The 20,504-nt window shown below is 40.7% G+C and overlaps 1 protein-coding gene across 2 annotated transcripts in view; it reads left to right on the top strand.

The window, feature by feature from the left end:
* ARHGEF26 (Rho guanine nucleotide exchange factor 26) overlaps nt 1-20,504 on the top strand; it is a 136,132-nt gene that overhangs the window by 14,456 nt on the left and 101,172 nt on the right. For both annotated transcript variants that reach the window (XM_066259059.1, XM_066259058.1), the window contains exons 4-5: nt 15,076-15,132; nt 18,693-18,853. In XM_066259059.1, the coding sequence (XP_066115156.1) occupies nt 15,076-15,132; nt 18,693-18,853 (218 nt within the window). The remainder of the gene's footprint in view (nt 1-15,075; nt 15,133-18,692; nt 18,854-20,504) is intronic.

The raw sequence follows: 20,504 nt of genomic DNA, 5'->3' as shown, positions 1-20,504 counted from the left end.
TCTCTGAATTTTAGCAGTGTCGGAACAGAACTTGAACTGCATTACCCCATTAGAACAAGGTATGTAAGTTGAGAAAAAAACAACTCTGGTTGGAGCTGAGTAATTAAAGAGCAACTGAGTGGTAGATAGGCCAGTATCTTTCTTCTGAGCCCTCAAGTGATTTCTCTTCTTTATGTTATTACTTCTCCTGAGAGAACAATGGGAGGTGAAAATGTGGAGGTTGTGTGCACTAGGCCCTGAGGGGAGACAGACAGCACAGGACACAAGTGCTCCAGGAAAGTGGGAGGTTATGAGCACAGGGATATTTAATTTTGGTTGGCACAACTACAGAAGCATTTCAACCGAAAACCTAGACAATGGGACCTAGACAAGAGGGTCTTACTATTTCATGGAACAGAAAGTCGATGGGAGAGATGTCTTCATTCATCTAGTCTTTTTGGAGGGCCTGCTCTTCACATGCCCTGTCCCAGACACTGGACATGGAGCAAAAGCAGACTCCACCTTCCTTTCATGCCCTTATAGATGCCCAGCATGGCAAGACAGACATCAAATAATAAATACAGAATTACAGCTGTGTTAACCGTGCAGGGCATGTTTGTGCTGCTCTGAAGCCTTACGGGGGAGGACACCTGTCTGGACAAGGTGCTGTCAGTCTGTCAGTTGAAGGAAGGTGGCAAAGGAGGTGACAAGAGCTGCCACCTGCAGAGTGCCCGGATAGTTGTCTGGGCGAAGTTGGGGTGGGGGAGTTTGGGACCAGGAGGGAGAAGTCCCAGACAGGGGAAACATCATCTATGCCCTTTGGGCTGACAGTGAGTAAGAGAAGTTAAAAATAGGGGTCGGGAACCTATGGCTCGCGAGCCAGATGTGGCTCTTTTGATGGCTGCATCTGGCTCGCAGACAAATCTTTAATAAAAAAATAATAACGTTAAAAATATAAAACATTCTCATGTATTACAATCCATTCATTTCCTACTGCTCATGTTCATGGTTGCGAGTGGCTGGAGCCAATCACAGCTGTCTTCTGGGACAACACCAAATTTTTATTGGATAATGTGTCATGTACACGGGTAGTTGTATGGCTCTCACGGAATTACATTTCAAAATATGTGGTGTTCATGGCTCTCTCAGCCAAACAGGTTCCTGACTTCTGTGTTAGAATAAAGTCGGTGCATCTGGAGCTTCTTGATCTACTTTGTGGGCTTCTTCTCATTCCAGTGATCTCTAAATGTTGGAGGGTCCCTAGGCTCACCCTTGGGCCTCTTGCCTGCACTCGCTTTGCGATGTCATCCAGTCTTGTGGCTTTAAATACATCTTATGCTCTGATGTCTTCTAAGTCTCTTCTAGATAGGGTCTTTCCTTGAACTTAAGGTAAGGATAGCCAGTTTCTGGTATCTAATCGATATCTCAAATTTAACCTGTTCAAAAGTATACTTCTGATCACTCCCTTCTCTCCCACCTGAACCTGATTCTCCTACAATGTTTTCTTTTTTTTTTTTTCTTTTTAACAAATAACTGCTCCTGTTTCTCCAGTTGCAGAGATCAAAAACCTTGGAGCCATTCCTCACTCTCCTCTTCGGTGCAAGGCCTGTTGCCTTTACCTTCTGACCAGAGGCACTTTGCTGCTGCCTCACGGTGCAACACAGAAGTGGATTACCTCATTGCTTCCCAGCACTACCTGTGTTTCCTTTAGTCACTTCTCCATATAGCAGCTGTATAATTATATTGCTGATTTGTGAGCCTCTTAAAATATACTGAGATATTGTATCTTTCTTCTGAGCCCTCAAGTGATTTCTCTTCTACTCACAGTAAGGACCTTATAGTGGCCAGGGGGCTGTGTGATCTGGCTGCTGCTATCTCTCTGGACTCAACTCTTGCTTTTCCTTCTTGCTTGTTGTTGCTCGTCACACTGATGTTTCTCAAATACAAGATGTGTTCTGCCTCAGGACTTTTGCATTAGCTGTCTCCTTGGCTTATAATAGCTCTTCTTTCAGAGAGCCATGTGGCTTTCTCCGTAGCACCCCCTTAACATGTTCCATCCTCTTTGTGACATTTACCGCTCCAACACACTATGGGATCTACTTTATTTGTTAATTGTCCATATGCTCCCACTGGAATAAAAGCTGCATGAAGGCAGAGATTTTTTCCATTTTATTTTCTGCTGTATCCCTAATGCATGGTATAGTGCCTGACTTATGGTAGGCTTGCAGTAAATATTTGATGGATTTATGAATGAATGAATAAATGCAGAAACCTAATCTCATAAGTGAAAATAACAGAAAGTTAGCAGTGAAAGCAACCAGGAAGTTTCCCATTTAGAGGCCATTTGGAGCCTCTTAAAATTTTATTTTAAAAGGAAAATTCTTAATGGTTATTTGTCTACATCCTGGATTTAATAGGTGTCTTTGAAACATTGGGGAACTTGGCATCTTCATAGTTTAGAACTATGTTAGCCCATTTTAGGTATTTGCATACTGTGAAATCAAATAAAATTATAGTCTCCTTCTCCACTTGGGGTTTCTTTTGGGGACTTGGATGAGGACATTCAAGAATAATAGCAATTTGTAGGAATAGGAGAAAGGGCTTAGTTACTTTGAGGATTTCTGAATAACAGTGGGGAAAGGCTCTTTACTACTGAGCTTTGAACTGTGGAAATCATCTATCAGATTCTTTTTAAAAAGATTTTTATTTAAATTTTTAGAAAGAGAGAAAACGAATGAAACAGAGAGAGATACATCAATTTGTTGCTCCACCTATCCATGCCATCATTGGTTGATTCTTGTGTGTGTCCTAACTGGGGATTGAACCTGCAACTTTGGCATGTTGAGATGACGTTCTAACCAACTGACCTACCCAACCAGGGCATATCAGATCCTTACATTTGCCATTTTGACTGTAAGATGTCCTCTTGTGGCATCTTGTCCCTTAGTTTAATGATGGGACTATTTCTCAGGGCATATCCATATAGAGATTTGCTTTTGTAATGACTGAAAAAATCATCACCATCAAAATTACTGTTGAATTTTTAAATATAGAACTAATGCTTGAAACTTCGTGTTTCAAATTTTGTTGCTATATCCAGAGTGCTCATAGCCTGTTGATTCTCTACATGATTAGTCTGTACTCTAATGTCTTAACATTAGTATGGTACTTCTTGTCTCAGTATCTGCTATTGGAGGAGATAAGGACCATAGAGCCAGTGGACAGCTTCTGCAGAAGGAAGTGTTGTTGCCAGTGAAAGGAAGTTGCAGATTATTTTCCCCTTTGTTGTAGGAGATAAACTCTGCCACCTCTCCAACTGAAATAACACAAAAATTGGAGCAGTTCCCATTGTGGATGGCAGGAAACCCTGTTTCTGGTAGTGATGTACAAAGGAGTATGGTTGTTGTCTGCTCAACAGAGAGGCCTGATACCCACCTGGGTTCAAGGTCTCTGTGTGAGCAGGCAGTGCAGTGGCTGACTTGCTGGGTAGCTGCAGCTCTGGGATCTGCCATTGGTTCATGATGATATTCATTTCTTTATATCCGCTTAAATTATTAACCAAACATTTGCATAGGCTTCACTGTGCACCAGAGACTGTACTAGGTCTGCAGTTTATGTCCTCCTGTGACAACATCACAAGGGCAATGACTGTTTCCCTACATACTTTATATTGAGGCAGCTGAGATTCTCAGATGTTAAGTGTTGTTATCTCTTACTGCTTTTTATAAGGGTCTTGATATTACCTGGAACAGAGCCTCTCAAGTTTCCTTTATTTACACATAGTGGAGTTGACTTCATAACCATAGTCTGTATCAGGGACGTAACATCGTGAAAAATTCATCTTCCCTTGAAACCCAGTATGTGTGTTTGCATGTGTGCTCTGTGTGAGCATGTGTGTGTGTCACAAACAAAAATTTGACAAAGAAGTTATCCTTAATACATGCAGTACGCTGTTGTATTTTCTGTTTTCTCCTTTCTGTTTTGTTACATTTAAATAGATGAAGATCAGAAATATATGGACCTTATTTTGCAATTCACTAAGAGCTTATAACTTATAGTTTGAAAAATACTGGTATCTGACTCCAGAATTCATCATAGTGGATGGGGCAAACCAGACAAGCCTAAAATCTGGTCCTTGCCTTACAGGATTAGAAGCCGGTATAGAGGACACTAGACACACACTGTCTAAATGATGTGTTTGAAAAAAGATAGGACAAAATGTTGAAATGAATGACACCAGAATCCGAGAACAGTTAAGGTTAGGATATTCCTTTCTAGAAGGTGTGACCAAAACCTGATGGGCTGGATGGGCAGCTGCGTGGGGAAGAAAAGTAAGAGAAGTTTAATGTGCTGGGATGAAGTCTGACCTTTGGGTGAACCAGAAGGCCACTTCTGTTCTGTGCCTATTTCGCAGCTCTCCTCCATACAATAAGCTAATTTCTGTCTGATGAAACCATTGCATGCTTTGTAAATCCTGTATAAAACGTGAGTTCACTTTAGTGCTCATCTTGTCCAGAATAGTTTTTGCTCAGGTTAGATTTTGATTGAAATCTAAGAAATTAACCTTGAGGTCAGTGTTGTTCTGAGTAACTTACAGTTTTGCAGTTGATCTTTCCTGACCATTTGCCAGCTTTCAAAAATAACAAACAGAAAGAAAACAGCAGTTACACATTGGCATCACCTTTATAAACCAGTGTTCTCTTGGGTGAGAGGAGCCCCCAGACTGGCCTTTGTCGGCCCCTCTTGACTCAGGCCTTCACTATGTGCGATGGTGTCATTCTGGGCGACACCAGCTCCATCCAGCTCAGGCCTCCGCTTGCCTCTCACTCGTGTACACCTGTCATCACTCATTTTCAACACTGCCTTATAAGCTGCTGTGTGGTTTGGGTTTGACTGAAGTCTTTCTTTCTTTCTTATTTCCTGCCTTTACCATACTTCATTCTTTTACCTGCTGGTATTCTCTCTCATTTCTCTAGCCTTCCTTGTGGGCAGCAACACAGAAGTGCAGGTTTTGTTGGTAACCTTAACCACTTCATCTGTCTGCATGACTTGTATTTATTTTTAGAGAGAGGACTTTGAAATCTGTTTTGGTTTTTGTTAAAAATGATGCTTTAGTTATAAAACTAAGGCATGTTCATTATAGAAAAGTTAAAAGGTACCAATAGAAAAAGAGAACAAAATAAAAATGAGCTGACTTCCCCCCCTCCAGTATTCACATTTTGGTATATAACTTTTCAGACCTTTTTTTAAAAAATATATATACATAGATGTTTTCTTTTTGTGCAAAAAAGTAAAATGATACTGTCTTGTTACCCATATTTTCCCCTTAACAGTGTTCTAAATACATTTTTGTTTCATTAAACCTGTTGTTTTTGCCCTGGCCAGTTAGCTCAGTGGTAGAGTGTAGGCCCAATGTGTGGAAGTCCCAGGTTCAATTTCCAGTGAGGGCACATAGGAGAATCACCCATCTGCTTCTCCATCCCTCCCCTTCTCCCTTCTCTCTTTCTCTATCTTAACCTCCTTCAGCCATGCTAGGTTGGAGCAAGTTGGCCCTGGGTGCTGAAAATGGCTCCATAGCCTTGCCTCAGGTGCTGTAATAGCTCGGTTGCTGAGCAATGGAGCAATGGCCCCAGGTGGATAGAGCATGGCTCTATAGGGGGCTTGCCGTGTGGATCCCAGTTGGGCGCATGTGGGAATCTGACTCTCTTCCTCCTCACTTCTCACTTAGGGAAAAAAAAAACCCTGCTGTTTTGCAACCCATTTTTTTCTCTTAATAATGCTATAAATTACTTTCCACATCATTAAACTTTCTTCCAGGACAGCCTTTTGGAGAGCCTGCATAGTATTTCATTAAATAGGTGGTGTTTGGTTCTTTTAAGCAATTACCCAATGTTAGGCGTTAGATTGTACTTGATTTTTCAGTTTAAAAGTTTAAACTTTAATGCTGATGTTCTTTATAACAATTAATTTTGAATTACAGAAGTGATAAAAATACATTCCCCTTATTACAAAATTAAACATAACAGTTCAGACCAAAATCTGCTTTGATTTTATTACATACCAGCCCCTTCCACTGTTAACCACTGTTAGTCTTGGTCTGCTCCTCAGTATTTTATTAAATATTCCATATTGTGAACCCGCTCATCTTTTATTTTAAAAACCTATAATTTTGTAAAATTGCCCTTTTTCCCTAAAGTAATTTTCCCTTTCCTACTTTCTACTTCTGTGTCATTAGCTTTTCATGTATTTTTTAACTTCACTTTGTCCTCTTAATTGTTGATACACCTGGGGATGGAGGTGAGTAAGTTTGGGTCTAGGCTCAGTAGCCCACAGGGGAATGAAGGATACTAGTAAGAGCCACAAGTGTATTACAGGGAGGCATTCCTTTGTTGGGAGAAATGTCAGGACTAAGCAACAAGTTAAATGGCCAGGCCACCCCATTGCCAGCTTAGCTGTCACTGCTCAGAAGCCCACAGCGTTTTCCCACCCCCTCCCTTCCTCCTAAGCTCTAAGGGGCCCCACACGACTTGCAACCAGGGGGAGCAGTGGGCAGCGGAAGTGTGTCCTGGGCCAACCCCCTGAGCCTGTCTCCAAGGCCCCCTTTTCTCTGACTTTCTTCCTGCACAGCCAGTAAGTTCTTCCTTTACTTGCTGTATTTTGTCTCTTGATTGAGTTTTCTCTCTCAAGACGAATCGAAGAAGCTATGAACAACTCAAGGGAGCAACTACAAGTTGATGCCTCTCATTTCTCTCCTCCCTCTAGCTCTCCCTTCCTGTCTCTGTCTCTCTTTAAAAAAAAAATCCAATGTCACCCCATTAAAATTAATAAAAAAAAGTTAAAATAAATTAAATTTTTAAAAAGAAAGAAAGAAAGCCAATGGGGAAGAGAGAAAAAAAAATCCAGTGAAGAGATATGGTTTCTGGGCCATCCAGCGGGAGGATCTTAGTTCAGGGGAAGAGGAGCTGCAGATCACAGCTCGGAGAAATTCACATGAGTTCAAGAAGGCTGTGTGCTGTGTGTATTAAGAGATCACTCAGCCCTTGAGGATAGGCAGGCAGGCAGCCCTGGGTTGGAATCCCAGCTTGCTCCCTAGTACCGGATAATGACTGAACTTTATTGATTCTATTACCTTCCTTGCAGTATTGTTAGGAGTTTTAGAAATTACAAGGCTCTGGTACATGGCAAGCATTTGATACCATGGTAGTTTGAGACATGAATGAAGGGCCAGCAGCAACTCTGAATCAGGCATTGGCTAGCTCCGGGTAGCTAGCTAGCAAGGCTGGCTGCAGTGAAGTAATTCACACTTATCTCTGATATCATACAGAGCGCAACAGTTTATTTTTGTTCATTTGATTACCTGTTTGTTTGTACTCTTAGCCTCTTATCTGTATTGAAATAATTTGAGTGAATTCAGGAATGTTGGCTCTGTCTGGCTGGTGACACAGGCCACAGAGGAGTGACAGCCTCAAGCCCTGGCCTGTCTTCCTGAGCCTGCTCTCCTTTCAGCAGGTCTGAGGTCCCCTGGGTGGGGGAGGATAGGAGGGCTTGAGCGGCTTGCTGTTTCTGGGGATCCAAGCTCTTTGGTGAGGATTATAGAATTAGATTAATAGCAGCAGATCAGGGAGGAGACCAGGTTTTTGAACATATGCGTGTAGGAGGTCCCTGGCATATTACTTGATATGTTTTCAAATTAAGCATATGAATTTATTAAATGGGCCATTGTCTTCTCTCATTTAAATATACATATATAGTATTCTATTTCCCACTCTCCCTAAAAATATCAGCCCACCTTGACCTCTACTCTTCAGTTGTGCAGGTCTCTGGGCCTTTGAGATGGATGTTGCATGGCCACTTTTGGGTATATCTCAGGATGTTTCTCCTGGACGAGGTGAGCATGGAGAGAGCCTAAGAGGCTGGGCTACAGAGGCCATGAGTTCTGGATCCTGGCAGATTTTTTAGTTTATGCCTTTTAAACACACTCTCAAAGAGCTGCTGTTCCAGTGTTATTTAGGATGAAAGAACTGTAACTCATTTGTAATTCCAGGGCTTTTTGGGGTGTGTAAAGTGTAGAAAAGATGAGAGAGAGAGAGAGAGAATATGAATGTGTCCTGTGGTTTAATTTTACTTTGCAGTTCATTCCCTCTCCATGTGAGCTTTTAAGAACAGAAGCTGGTGAATAACCAGCCGATTTTCAGCAAGTGGGTAAACTCTGGCAGAGTATAAAGGTCTTAGCTCAAATGGGTATTCAGTGTCCATTGGTGCTTTATGGAGCCTAAGTGATCTTGAATTATAAATTCCTGATCTAATTTTTCACTGGCTACATTTCTGAGTCTTTTTGTTCAATTAATCTATTGGAGCCTTCTATCTGGTTTCCCTAGCTGGTGGGGGAAAATGGGAGGAATGTGTACCCATGTGAGCTACAAACAAGTGTGAAATCTTGGTCAGCCTGAGAATATATCCCTGTTTACCCCCTAACAAATGGTTATCTGGTTCACCCAGAGACTGGTCTTATTAATCTTGGCTTGCAACACAGGATCTGCTCTATTCTATAGATAGGCTTTGTGTACGCGGCAATATTGGGGCTCATTTGAGCCTTAGAGAACTTGGCTCCTAACCTATTCCAGTCAGTGAAGTCCAAGGCCAAGGAATATTACATAAAGTTTTAGGATTTCCTGACAGTTCTGTGACAATGCTTGTAACTTGTTGAGTACAGGAATGGCATCTCTGCTTAAAGCCTCCCTGTTCATTCGTAGGAGAGTTGTCTGAAAAGGTCAGACTTGCAAGTTGTCAAGAAGAATACTGGCATGAGCTTTAGATGGAGTATCTAATAATTAATTTTGGGGTCTATACTTCAGGGAGTTTACCCTTTTCTAAATTTCAAAAACTATATATTTTGGGTCTAACTAGACATGCCATGAAGTATTTTATACTGTTCTTTATTAGTTTCAGCTAATTGTTACCTTCTGTCTCATTTGGACATGTAATATTTATCAGTTATAAAGATCATGGTGGAAGAATTTCAATACCAACTATAGCAGTAAAAAACTAATTATGAATTTAAAACTATTGTAACATTATTGAGGTCTGGTCATTTGCTCTCTTGATAAGCTACACACACACATACATTGATTTTCTTTTTAGTTTTGTGTGTGTGTGTGTGTGTGTGTGTGTGTGTGTGTGTGACAGAGACAGAGAGCGGGACAGATAGTGACAGACAGACAGGAAGGTAGAAAGATGAGAAACATCAGTTCTTTGTTGCAGCTCCTTAGTTGTTCATTGACTGCTTTCTCATATTGACCAGGGGCTACAGTGGAGCAAGTGACCCCTTGCTCAAGGCAGTGACCTTGGGCTCAAGCCAGCAACCTTGGGCTTTAAGCCAGTGACCTTTGGGCTAAAGTCAGCGACCATGAGGTCCTGTCTGTGATCCCATGCTCAAGCCAGTGACCCCGCGCTCAAGCTGGTGAGTCTGCGCTCAAGCTGGTGAATTCAGGGTTTCAAACCTAGGTCCTCTGCATCCCAGTGCAATGCTCTATAGACTGCACCACCTGGTCAGGCTACATTCATTTTTTTTTTTTTCTTTTTCTGAAGCTGGAGATGGGGAGAGACAGTCAGACAGACTCCTGTATGCGCCCGACCGGGATCCACCCGGCATGCCCACCAGGGGCGACGCTCTGCCCACCAGGGGGCGATGCTCTGCCCCTCCGAGGTGTCGCTCTGCCGCGACCAGAGCCACTCTAGTGCCTGGGGCAGAGGCCAAGGAGCCATCCCCAGCGCCCGGGCCATCTTTGCTCCAATGGAGCCTCGGCTGCGGGAGGGGAAGAGAGAGACAGAGAGGAAGGAGGGGGGGGGTAGAGAAGCAAATGGGTGCCTCTCCTATGTGCCCTGGCCGGGAATTGAACCCGGGTCCCCTGCACGCCAGGCCAACACTCTACCGCTGAGCCAACCGGCCAGGGCCTACATTCATATTTTAACTTAGGTCAGAATTGTGGTCTTGGGCTCTAATGTTTTATTTGAATTAAGTTTCATCCACTTAAAATGTTGAAGACATTGACATGCATTTATACTTTCTCCCTAGAGTGTAGAATTTGCCATGGCAAGATTTGAACATTTTTGTGAATTGCTTGGAATTATTCAAACTCTAGAACCCCAAATTGAATCCAAGTCTTAGTGTGTCGTTAAACTACTTTTGCAATGCTACTTCTCCGTGACATAGTTAAATACAAAATTTAAACCAGACCCAGACAGTAAGGAATAAGAAAGTTCTAGCGAGGTCAGAGGAGACCTTAAAAGGAGTGTGTTTCTGACTGTTGAAGTATCCCTGTTTGTACTCACCCAGAGCTACCAATGTGAAATATATATTTTAAAAATAATAAAAGGAGACGGCATAATTTTAATTTTTCATTTTAGATAGCAGAATAGCAATCAGTTTTAGAAGCTTGTATATTATTTTTTTTCTTTCCTACACATGGAAACAAGGAGAACACTTGAAAAAATGTGATAAATGTAATATTTTAGATTTTATAACAAAACTGTGTGTGTAAATTTTAAACTATAGGTATAAATATGGCCTTTGCCACATTTGTGTTTTACACACACACACACACACACACACACACACCCCAACTCTGGGTCTTCCAGTGATTTTTATCAAGGTCACTGACAAGGTCACTGTTTAGAGTAGACAATGTCCAGAGGTATGTGCTATTAGAAACTTGGCTCAAGTTCTTTCTTCTTTCCTCCTTCTTTGTTTCTTTCAGCTTGATATTTACTCCTATATTTCATGCTCCTCTAATTTTCTCTCCTCTGCCCTCTGCCAGCCCATGGGGGGTGGCTCTTTTTATATCACTCATTCCCCCTCTTTCTCTGGTTTCATTTCTCCAAACTCCTCAGTCTCTGAAATCATTGTGCTTGCTCTTGCTCTTCCATCTGCAGGCACCCGTTCTCAGGTACTACTTAATTGGGTTGCGTGTTGGAAGGAGGTCTCAGGTGGACAAAATGATCCTTCTTGGCTGTGGTGGAAGGACCTGTCCAGCCTGCCCTGTGCGGGACTGGAGGGGCTGAAACAGAATGACAGACCTGGGTGCATCGCGTGGCAGCCAGCCAGGGGGAACTGATTTGTCGTAATTGCCCAGAGCAAACTTTGAGCCTCACCAATGTAATTGCTTCAGTTTTCTTACGGCCCAGTAATGTTCCCTGGGATCTTTTTTCTTCTGTCACAGTGGTTTATACGGGCTGCTGGTTTCTTACTGATGAGTTTTTGGTTAAAAGAAGTATTTTTATCATTTTATGATTAGTCTTAGGGAAAGATGTAATTTTGTATATTAGTATTTGCCTTTTTTGAAACTACCTTCAGTTCCCCCTCAAAAAGCAACTACTTTATCTGAGGATATTTTTGTTTTGTTTTTATGGTCAGATGAAGTACTCTTAACCGTAAACTAGCCATCATCTGTCTTGGTCTCTAAGTCCACATACTTCATTCTCTTCCCCTTAAGATTTCTGGGTCTGAACTTATTAGTAGTTTTGATGAAGATGCCAGTGGTGTGGAAATTCTTGCTGATGACCTCACCTGCAGAGACTGTGGGCACGGAGCCTGGATAGCCATCTGCCAGGACTCAGTGTCAGGCAGGAAATCCTGTGAAATTCATATTCAGGGTTAACCAAATGGGGGAAGCTCTGAACAGTTTTGTTCTAGCTCATCTCCTCCCTTATTAAAATGTATGAAGGAGCCTTTTTAATCATGAATTCTTGTTGACACACTGACCCAGGGTCAGGATGGTGGGTAAAGCTAAGAACATTCCATGATATTGGTGAATGAAATAAAACATATGGAGGCTTCATCCAGAAACCTGAGAGTAGAAGGGGTTCTTGCCCATTCCTAGAAATAGAGGCAGGGGACCCATTGATATGATTCAGAGCGTGAGCCCTGATGGTGGACAGGCGTGGTTGCAGGTCTGGCTTTGCTGCCTACTTAACTGTGTGATCTTGGGTCCTCAGCCTCGGTGTTATCCTCATCTATGAAATGGGGAGAAGAATAGTATCAGCTTTCTAGTTTTTAACAAGGATTCAGTGGGAAAACAGGTTTAATGCTTAGCACATTCCCTGGCATACAGTAAATGGTTATTCATTTTAGTACTAATTTAGGACTCTATTTTCATACTGCTTTCTAACTTTTTCCAGAAATTAAATTGAAGACAGTCACACGTGGTTGTCTTGGTTTCCATGACAGCACGATGTGGAGAACTGTGCATAGCTATCATCACACTAGGAGATGCCTCGTGGCCGTGGAATTCAGGGATGCTGGGCAAGGTGGACCAGAGTCCGTTGAAGGCTGCTGTTTTCCAGTTCCTCAGCTTCTAGATTTTCTCTTTCTAAAACGGAGACTGCATCTGCAGTTACAGGGTGACGCCCGGGCTCTTCCTGCCTCTCCTGTTGCAGTTGCCCTTTTGCCATTTTATTCAAGAAAGTCATCACTGTGGTGTGTGGCCCCAAGGTGTTAGAACACTGGATTTGCAAAAAAGGGGGTCAATGGGGATTATTTTAGTGAAGCCTCCTTTAATTAAGCTACCATAACCCTCCCCATCTTTCCAAGAGTTGCATTAAAGCTTAATGCATTAAAATTAGAAGTAGTTATATAGATTTTATCATAGATTATTATTATTTGTGGTGGTTATATAATTTAGGAGAATCTCTCTTTTATACTAAAAGTTCAGTTGTCACAGGGAATTTCAGAAAATTACATTTAAAAGCATTTTTTTTTTTGCTTCAGAGTATATCAGCATGACTAATAAGGTTCTCTTAACACAAAGAATATTTCATTAGGAAATTTTAGGGAGAAATTGATATGAAAATGAAATTTTTTTTTTAGGTGAGAGGCAGGGAGACAGAGACAGACCCCACTTGCGCCCAGACCAGATCTATCTGGCAAGCCACTAGGTGGTGATGCTCTGCCCATCTGCGCTGCTGCTCCTTTCCTCGGCAACTGAGCTATTTTAATGCCTGAGGCGAGGCCATGGAGCCATCCTCAGCGCCCAGGGCCAACTTTGCTTGAACTATTTGGGCCATGACTACAGGAAGGGAAAAGGGGGGGGGAGAGGAAGAGGAGGGTAGAGAAGCAGATGGTCACTTCTCCTGTGTGCCTTGACTGGGAATTGAATCCAGGACATCCACACACCAGGCCAATGCTCTGCCACTGAGCCAACCAGCGAGGGCCAGAAATATGATATTAAGGAGAAAAGAAAATAGTGTAAAATTGCCAACTGTTAAGTGAAGCCTATTTAATTTTTAAATGGATGCTGATGGATGTAAGATATTACGGTTTTTAAATTTCATTGAATGCATTTAAGAGACCATAGTAGCACACATTTAAAGTGTCTAGATTGACAATTAGCATGAAAATACAACTTGAAAATTTTTTAATTTCAGATAAAAAAAATCTGAGATATGAACTTAAAAATAGGTCTAACGCAGGGGACCTCAAACTGTGGCCCCCGAGGCCATTTATCTGGCCCCGCCGCACTTCCGGAAGGGGCACCTCTTTCATTGATGGTCAGTGAGAAGAGCACGGCGTCATTCACATATAGTACTACTTCCGGTGACGCGGGACGCACGCGTCACGGCTCTGGAAGCGTGTCATATCACTTGTTACAGCCAGCAGGTATGGAACCCGGTCATTGACCATCTCATTAGCCAAAAGCAGGCCCATAGTTCCCATTGAAATACTGATCAGTTTGTTGATTTAAATTTACTTGTTCTTTATTTTAAATATTGTATTTGTTCTCGTTTTGTTTTTTTACTTTAAGATATGTGCAGTGTGCATAGGGATTTGTTCATAGTTTTTTTTTATAGTCCGGCACTCCAACAGTCTGAGGGACAGTGAACTGGCCCCCTGTGTAAAAGTTTGGGGACCCCTGGTCTAGGGGAACATAGTTTTTAAAAAAGTTCTATGTTTGCCTGACTTGTGGTGGTGCAGTGGATAAAGCATCGACCTGGAAATGCTGAGGTCGCCGGTTCGAAACCCTGGACTTGCCTGGTCAAGGCACATATGGGAGTTGATGCTTCCAGCTCCTCCCCCCTGTCTCTCTCTCCTCTCTGTCTCTTTCTCTCTCCTCTCTAAAATGAATAAATAAAAAGAAAAGAAATTAAAAAAAAAAAAAGTTCTATGTTTGATAGCAAAAATATATTTGAAGACCTTTATATTTTATTTGTTATATTTTATTGCTGAGGGCACTGTCTTTCCTACTGCTCTTCCTTATCTTATGTGCGGGATTTAATTGGTTGGTATTTTATATGTATGGCTTACCTTATGCTAATGAAATCTTGGGCTAAAAAACATTTATTTCTTTCTTGTGCCAAACTGAATGCCAGGTGTCCCAGAGGAGACACCAGGTTCTGCCTTTCCAGAGCTTATATTTCACCCTCTTTTTAGTAGTATAGAATTTTGGTAGAAACTGTAGCAGTCAAATAAAAATGTTAATCAATTGAGATACTGATCACATTAACTCAACTAATGATACAAATGCATTACTCCAAGTGTAGTACTGATGTTCTTGGTTTTTGTAGGTACTGTGGCTTCTCCAAATCTGGTTAACATCCTTATTTTTCAGAGTTAAATGCAGAAATTGGGGCAAAGGAGACTCTGTTTTTCTCTTTGATTGGGTTTTTATAAAAAGCGTTGGTATTCCATTTAGTCTTTATGAAAAATGATGTTAAAGTTAATCTTTAATTTTGTAATCTTGGACAGTAAACTCTCAGAGCAGTGGCTTCATTTCTTTCTTACTAGATTTTTGCATTTATTTTTTGGGAGAGTAATTTGATAAATATTTTAGGAATATCCAGAACTAACAATAGAACAGAGTGACTCAACCTGATAGCATAGTTCTCCACACACTGGCCAGTTCTTTGGTGTTGAAGTCGGCTCATTTATTAATGTGCCTGAATATTATTTGTGGGGTATGAGACCCCAAAATTAATGTGTACTGAATTGAACATTTTGCATAAATCTTTCAATTCTTTTTTGAATGGTGTAAAGTTATGCCTTACATAATAAAGAAATTGTTAAAGTGAATGAGCTCAAAGCTATTTTGTTTCCTTCCCTAGGTGAAAAGAAATGGATTATCTCAGACAGTTAGCCAGGAGGAAAGAAAGAGACAAGAGGTATGTTCTCTCGAGTCTGAAGTGTGTGTGCTTCCACCTACTTGGATACTTGTTCAGGTGCTTTGCAAACGTATAAAATGGGTACGTGCCAAACAAGAATAAAAGGAGTTTTTTTTACAAAAGAAGTATGTGATAACTGTCAAATAAAACTACACTTGAATCTCTAGAAAGAGAAAAAATTTAAATATCCCAATGCTAATGTAAACAACAAAGCACCTTGCCCAGGTATTTAAACTGAAAGAAATATGTTGAATAATGAAACAGAAGTTAGACCCTGGAACTGAGAAAGGATGTCACAGGAAAGACTGAGCAATAACGTATGTACATTTGTCTGCAAACAGAATGTAGTGTACCCTGGTTGTGGGGTTGGGGGAAAGAACTCCTCTCTTTATGAGGTTATTCCAAAATAAAACTTTACTTAATAAAAAATAAAACAGCAATAGGGTTTCACAACTTGGAAGTTTAGCTGCAGTTTAAGAGAATTGCTCATTGTGATGATATTGTGAAGTTCTCACAGTATTTTCCTCCTGTCTCACGCATATTACTGTGGATAAACACACACACACACATTTATACATATACACGCATATACATTATTCTTTTCTTCTTCATTGGCATGGAATAATGCAAAAATATAAGTGTATATAATAGTACCATTGTTTAAAGTTTTTTAAAAAAGAGCAGTATATAACATTGGTGTACCCATCACTGACAATTAGCAAATGTTTTACATTTATAATTTTTATCTTCATATTTTTTAAAGTAAATAAAATAAAATTTTCAATAAAATAAAAGTCCTGTATTCTCCTTCTCAGTCCCATTCCCTGGTTCTCAACCCCAGATGCAACTATAATTATGAATTAATGTATATTTGTCCAATCTGTGTTTTTAAATCATGTTTTACATATATTTATATACTGTATTTCCCCATGTGTAAGACGCAACCTCTTCCAAAAAATTTGGGGTCTAAAAACTGAGTGCATTTTATACAGTGGTTATAGATTTTTTTACTTGCATTTAAGAAGTGTGGCATTTCAAATGCCATAGATGGAACTGAAAACGAGGCAATATATGAAGATCATGCTTCGTCATCAGACACAGATGAGGACAAGCTAATGGATGGGAGTTTTGACAGTGATGAGGAGTTGTATGAACTTTATGATGAATAAAACTCGAATTCAGTAACTTTATGTAATACATTTTTTTTTCAAATTTTGGGCCTCAGAATTAAGGTGCATTTTATACTGGGGAAATACGGTACATGTACTTGTGTGTGTATATTAAAATGTAAATAAATGATATGATTCTGAATATATTTTTTGGTTATGTGTTACATTCAACAATATTTTTGAGATTTATCCATGTTAAGGCCTATTAATCGAGGTCATTTATTCAGACCCCTATAGAGTATAATCTATAAATAATGCTTTTTTAAAATCTGTTTTTTAAATGGTGGACAGTAGGTGATATGTTTTTTTCTTTATTGTTAACATTGTGATATAAACAATATTTCTCTTTCCTTGTGGACAAATTCAAGCTTTTCCAGAGTCTTCATTCCATTTGAATGTTTCTGTTCTTTTAAACTTCTTCTATTTGAAGCTATTCTATTCCTCTTATATTTTGAAAATATTTATTAAGATTTGTGATATAAGAAAGTAATGGCAGCAGCAAATCTAACTTTATGGTTCCTTTCTATTCCTATATAACTATTTTTAGCAGGTGTAACCTGATTTGTTTTTAAGTAGTTGATGGCTCTGTTGAGGGTGTTTTAACAATGATCTTAAACCTACACTGTTCACAAAAATTTAGGGATATTTTATAGCGTCATATTCATTTTTAAACATCCCCTAATTTTTGTGAGTTTATTGTATTAAAGTACCAGTTATTCATCTTACCCTGTGATCTGTTATGTGTAGTTCATTATATCTTTTTGTTCGAATCTTAGTATTTTAGATTTGATCTTAAAAGCCTTTACTTTCTGATTTTAAGTCATTCCAAGGCACCACATTCACCAACAACCTTAAATGAATTATTTTTGGCTAGGAAGTGACAGTTTTCTTTAGCATGCATTATATTTCCGGGGGATAATCATATTGGTTGATATTGGTGTTGTAGAATTACATAAAATACAAGTTAAGTCAATGTTTTTCAACTGCTGGTTTGTGGACAGGTTGGCCAGAAATTTCATGCCAGTTTATGAAAGAATTAACTACCCTGATGTTGTATGAAGATTATAGACCCAATGATTTTAGCCAAATTTGCTTATGCTCAGGGTGATTTCTGCCTTAGTGACCCCCCAAATAATTCTATTTTCATCAGTCCCCAAGTGTAAAAAGGTTGAAAACCATTGGGTTAAGTGAGACTTTTAATGTTCTTAACTCTTTACTCTTTAGATTTGTTATATCACTTAAATCCCTGAGCACAACCCAAACTAGGCCAACACATTTAAGTAAGAATTTCCTAAAAGCTTATGGATGCTAAAAGGGGAGTGGTACATGTAGAGATTAACACCACTCATCTGACTGACAAACATGGCCCGCCCACCAGCAGCTAGGCACCTGTGTCTACCTGGTCCACCTGCTGAGCCTGCCTGCTTCCACCCAGCCTCAGGAGCAGCACAGGGAGTTCTGGGAAGAATCTTCTGAGCCCAGGGCTTGTTGGGAGGAGCCCTGAAGGGCTAGGTGATGATGGCAGTATTACTAGGGAGATCTCAATGAAGGGTGTGAATCTCAGGCCTGCAAGGATGTCATAACGCCACTCCGAGAAGGAATTCTCCCTGTGTTGCCATTCCTGGAGGGTATGAAGTTGATTTTGTTAAGGAGCTAGCTGAATTCCTTCACAGGGCATTGGTGTCCACCTACTTGTGTGGGTTGACATTTCATCATTAATGAACTCTTATCAGGAAAACCACTGTGTGCCTGACACCAGATGCTTCTGCAGAAGGTCTTTCACTCCACTTGAGACACTGACAAGAGCAGAAATGGCTTGTTGAATAGACAGAATTACTTTCAATTGAGTATATATATATATATATGAGTTTATAGAAAGGAATTTCTGTAGCTGATAAGAGCCTTTGGAAGGTAGGTAAAGTCATGCTCTCTTAACACACCAGAATGTTTGCTGTTATTGACTGCAGATTATTAAAACTGAAACATAGTGAGAGAAAGGGCCCACAGAGATGAGGTGAGGGGATATATTTGTGAGAAATTTTCTCTGAATCCTAAGAGATGTCTAAATCCTTACTGTCCCAGAGCAGCATGCTTTGAAAGCAGAGCTGGAGAAGACTCCAAAAGTTAATGTCCTTCTGAGGTTTAATGATCTATCCTTGCTTCCTAACATAGATCCTACACTGTGGGTAGTGACTACTGCTCATAATTTGGGTTTAAGTGCCTTATAGAATGACAGTTGTTTGGTGATACAACAGCATTAAGTTGTTTTCTTAATGCTATCATTTTGTACTTTTCTAAAATTATATCATCCTTATAGCAGAATTAGGGAAGCTATATTTAGTTCTTCAATTAATATAACGTAATAATACATTTCTTCTTCCTCCTTACCAGGCTATCTTTGAAGTGATATCCTCCGAACACTCATATTTACTTAGCTTGGAGATCTTGATACGGATGTTTAAAAATTCAAAAGAACTGAGCAATACAATGACCAAAACAGAGAGTCATCACCTCTTCTCCAACATTACAGACGTCTGCAAGGCGAGCAAAAAGTAAGTTCTTTTTAGTTTGCCTTTGGTCACCCCAAGACATTGCTTCTGAACAAACACCTGTATTAGTTTAAGAGGAAGATATTTAGAAGTATGAAATATTTCATTAATTCAGTTGGCGTTTAGCTGTATTATTTCAAATAAATTTATAGGTGTTTCAAGTTGTTGATACATAGATGCTAAGTATGTAATTGTCACAGAAGATTGTTATATCTAAGGTCTCTTCATTCTTTTTCCTCATTACTCCTCTTTGCTGGACTCTCTTTGCTGCTTTACTTTTACCTTATGAGAAATTGTAGCTCCAGGTGATAGGATATTTAGTGTAGGTTGAGTTAAGAACATGCTCAACATTCAACTTGACAGTGTGGCATCTGGTCCCCTTTATGGTGGTTCAACTTCTTCACTGCATGCAAGTAACACTCCAAAGCCCTGTTATGAAAGGAAGACAGGCAGGAGCAAGATTGTTCTGGTTCTGGCAGTGTGTGTGTGTGTGTGTGTGTGTGTTAATTGGTGACATGGCCCCACTCAGTTCTCTCCTTTATATTGTTCATTTCAATCAACACTTACAGAACTTCCTATTTTGCAAAGTGCCTGGATTCTAAAGCATTTCAGCTGGTGGCATCTTCCCAGGGGCCAGTGGTAGCCACTGGAACACTCAGAGCGTGTGTACAGAGGTATCTGACTACAAGGGCGTTCTCCCGAAATGGCCAGGTTTGGGTCAGGCTGGAGTTGGTGGCCATTAGGGCCTTGGTGGGAATCAGTACTAAGGGAAGTGAAGGTCTTTGTGTGCCTTGCAGAGGCATTCTCACTGCTTCCTGAAGGCTACATGGGTGCATTGAGCCATTAAGTAGAGGACTGATGTGGTGGCCTGGGAGGTAGCCGTTGGTGTTTGTATGAGAGAGGAGCTGAAGATGGTGACAGATTTGAGACCATTCCAATACCACCTAGGGATGATGGAACCTGATAAGGCATTGGAAAGAAGGGACCTGAGGGCTACTGAGGGAGATAAAGAATTCAACTTTGGGCTGGTTGGAAGTCCTCGTGGAGCCTGAGGGGAAGCTGGGGGAGAGTAAAGGAGAAAACATGTTAGAACTAGAGAACAGTCTTGATTGGAGATGTAGATTGGTATCTGAGAGGCGGTTCTCTACATGGCGGTTTCAGTGAGATACTAGAGTTTATAGCAATGGTTTTGAAGTGATGTGGCTGTGTTTACTCCCAAGGGGCATTGGCAAATGCATATCTGGTTGCCCCATATCTGATGACTTGGGGGTTCTAAAGGTGTTGTAAAGTACCCATACCTCACTTCCACAGGTTTACGTAGAGACACCCAGTCCAGATGAATTTTGAAGGGTTTTATTAAAGGAGGAGATTTATTAAATATGCCGGCCGCATATGACTAACATGGGGCATTGCAGACCCAAGAACTAAGCCGACTTTCATCCCCATCTGTAAAGCCAGAAGGCACGGCCACGGCCACTATCACAGCAGCCTTCTGGCCCATGCAGGTTCGCATTGGATTCGGACAGTCGGTAAAGAAACCATGGAGCCAAAAACTGGTGGGCCATAGTCTTTAATCTAGCTTGCACCCGGCGGGCAAGTAAAAATACACACTGGGCTCCAAAACCCAGTCACATTCAGTGCTCACAAAGCTACT

This window comes from Saccopteryx bilineata, chromosome 2 (assembly GCF_036850765.1).
Source record: "Saccopteryx bilineata isolate mSacBil1 chromosome 2, mSacBil1_pri_phased_curated, whole genome shotgun sequence".
Classification (NCBI taxonomy): domain Eukaryota; kingdom Metazoa; phylum Chordata; class Mammalia; order Chiroptera; family Emballonuridae; genus Saccopteryx; species Saccopteryx bilineata.
The sequence above is the reverse complement of the archived record's forward strand: the minus strand, read 5'-3'. Positions and strand labels throughout refer to the sequence as shown.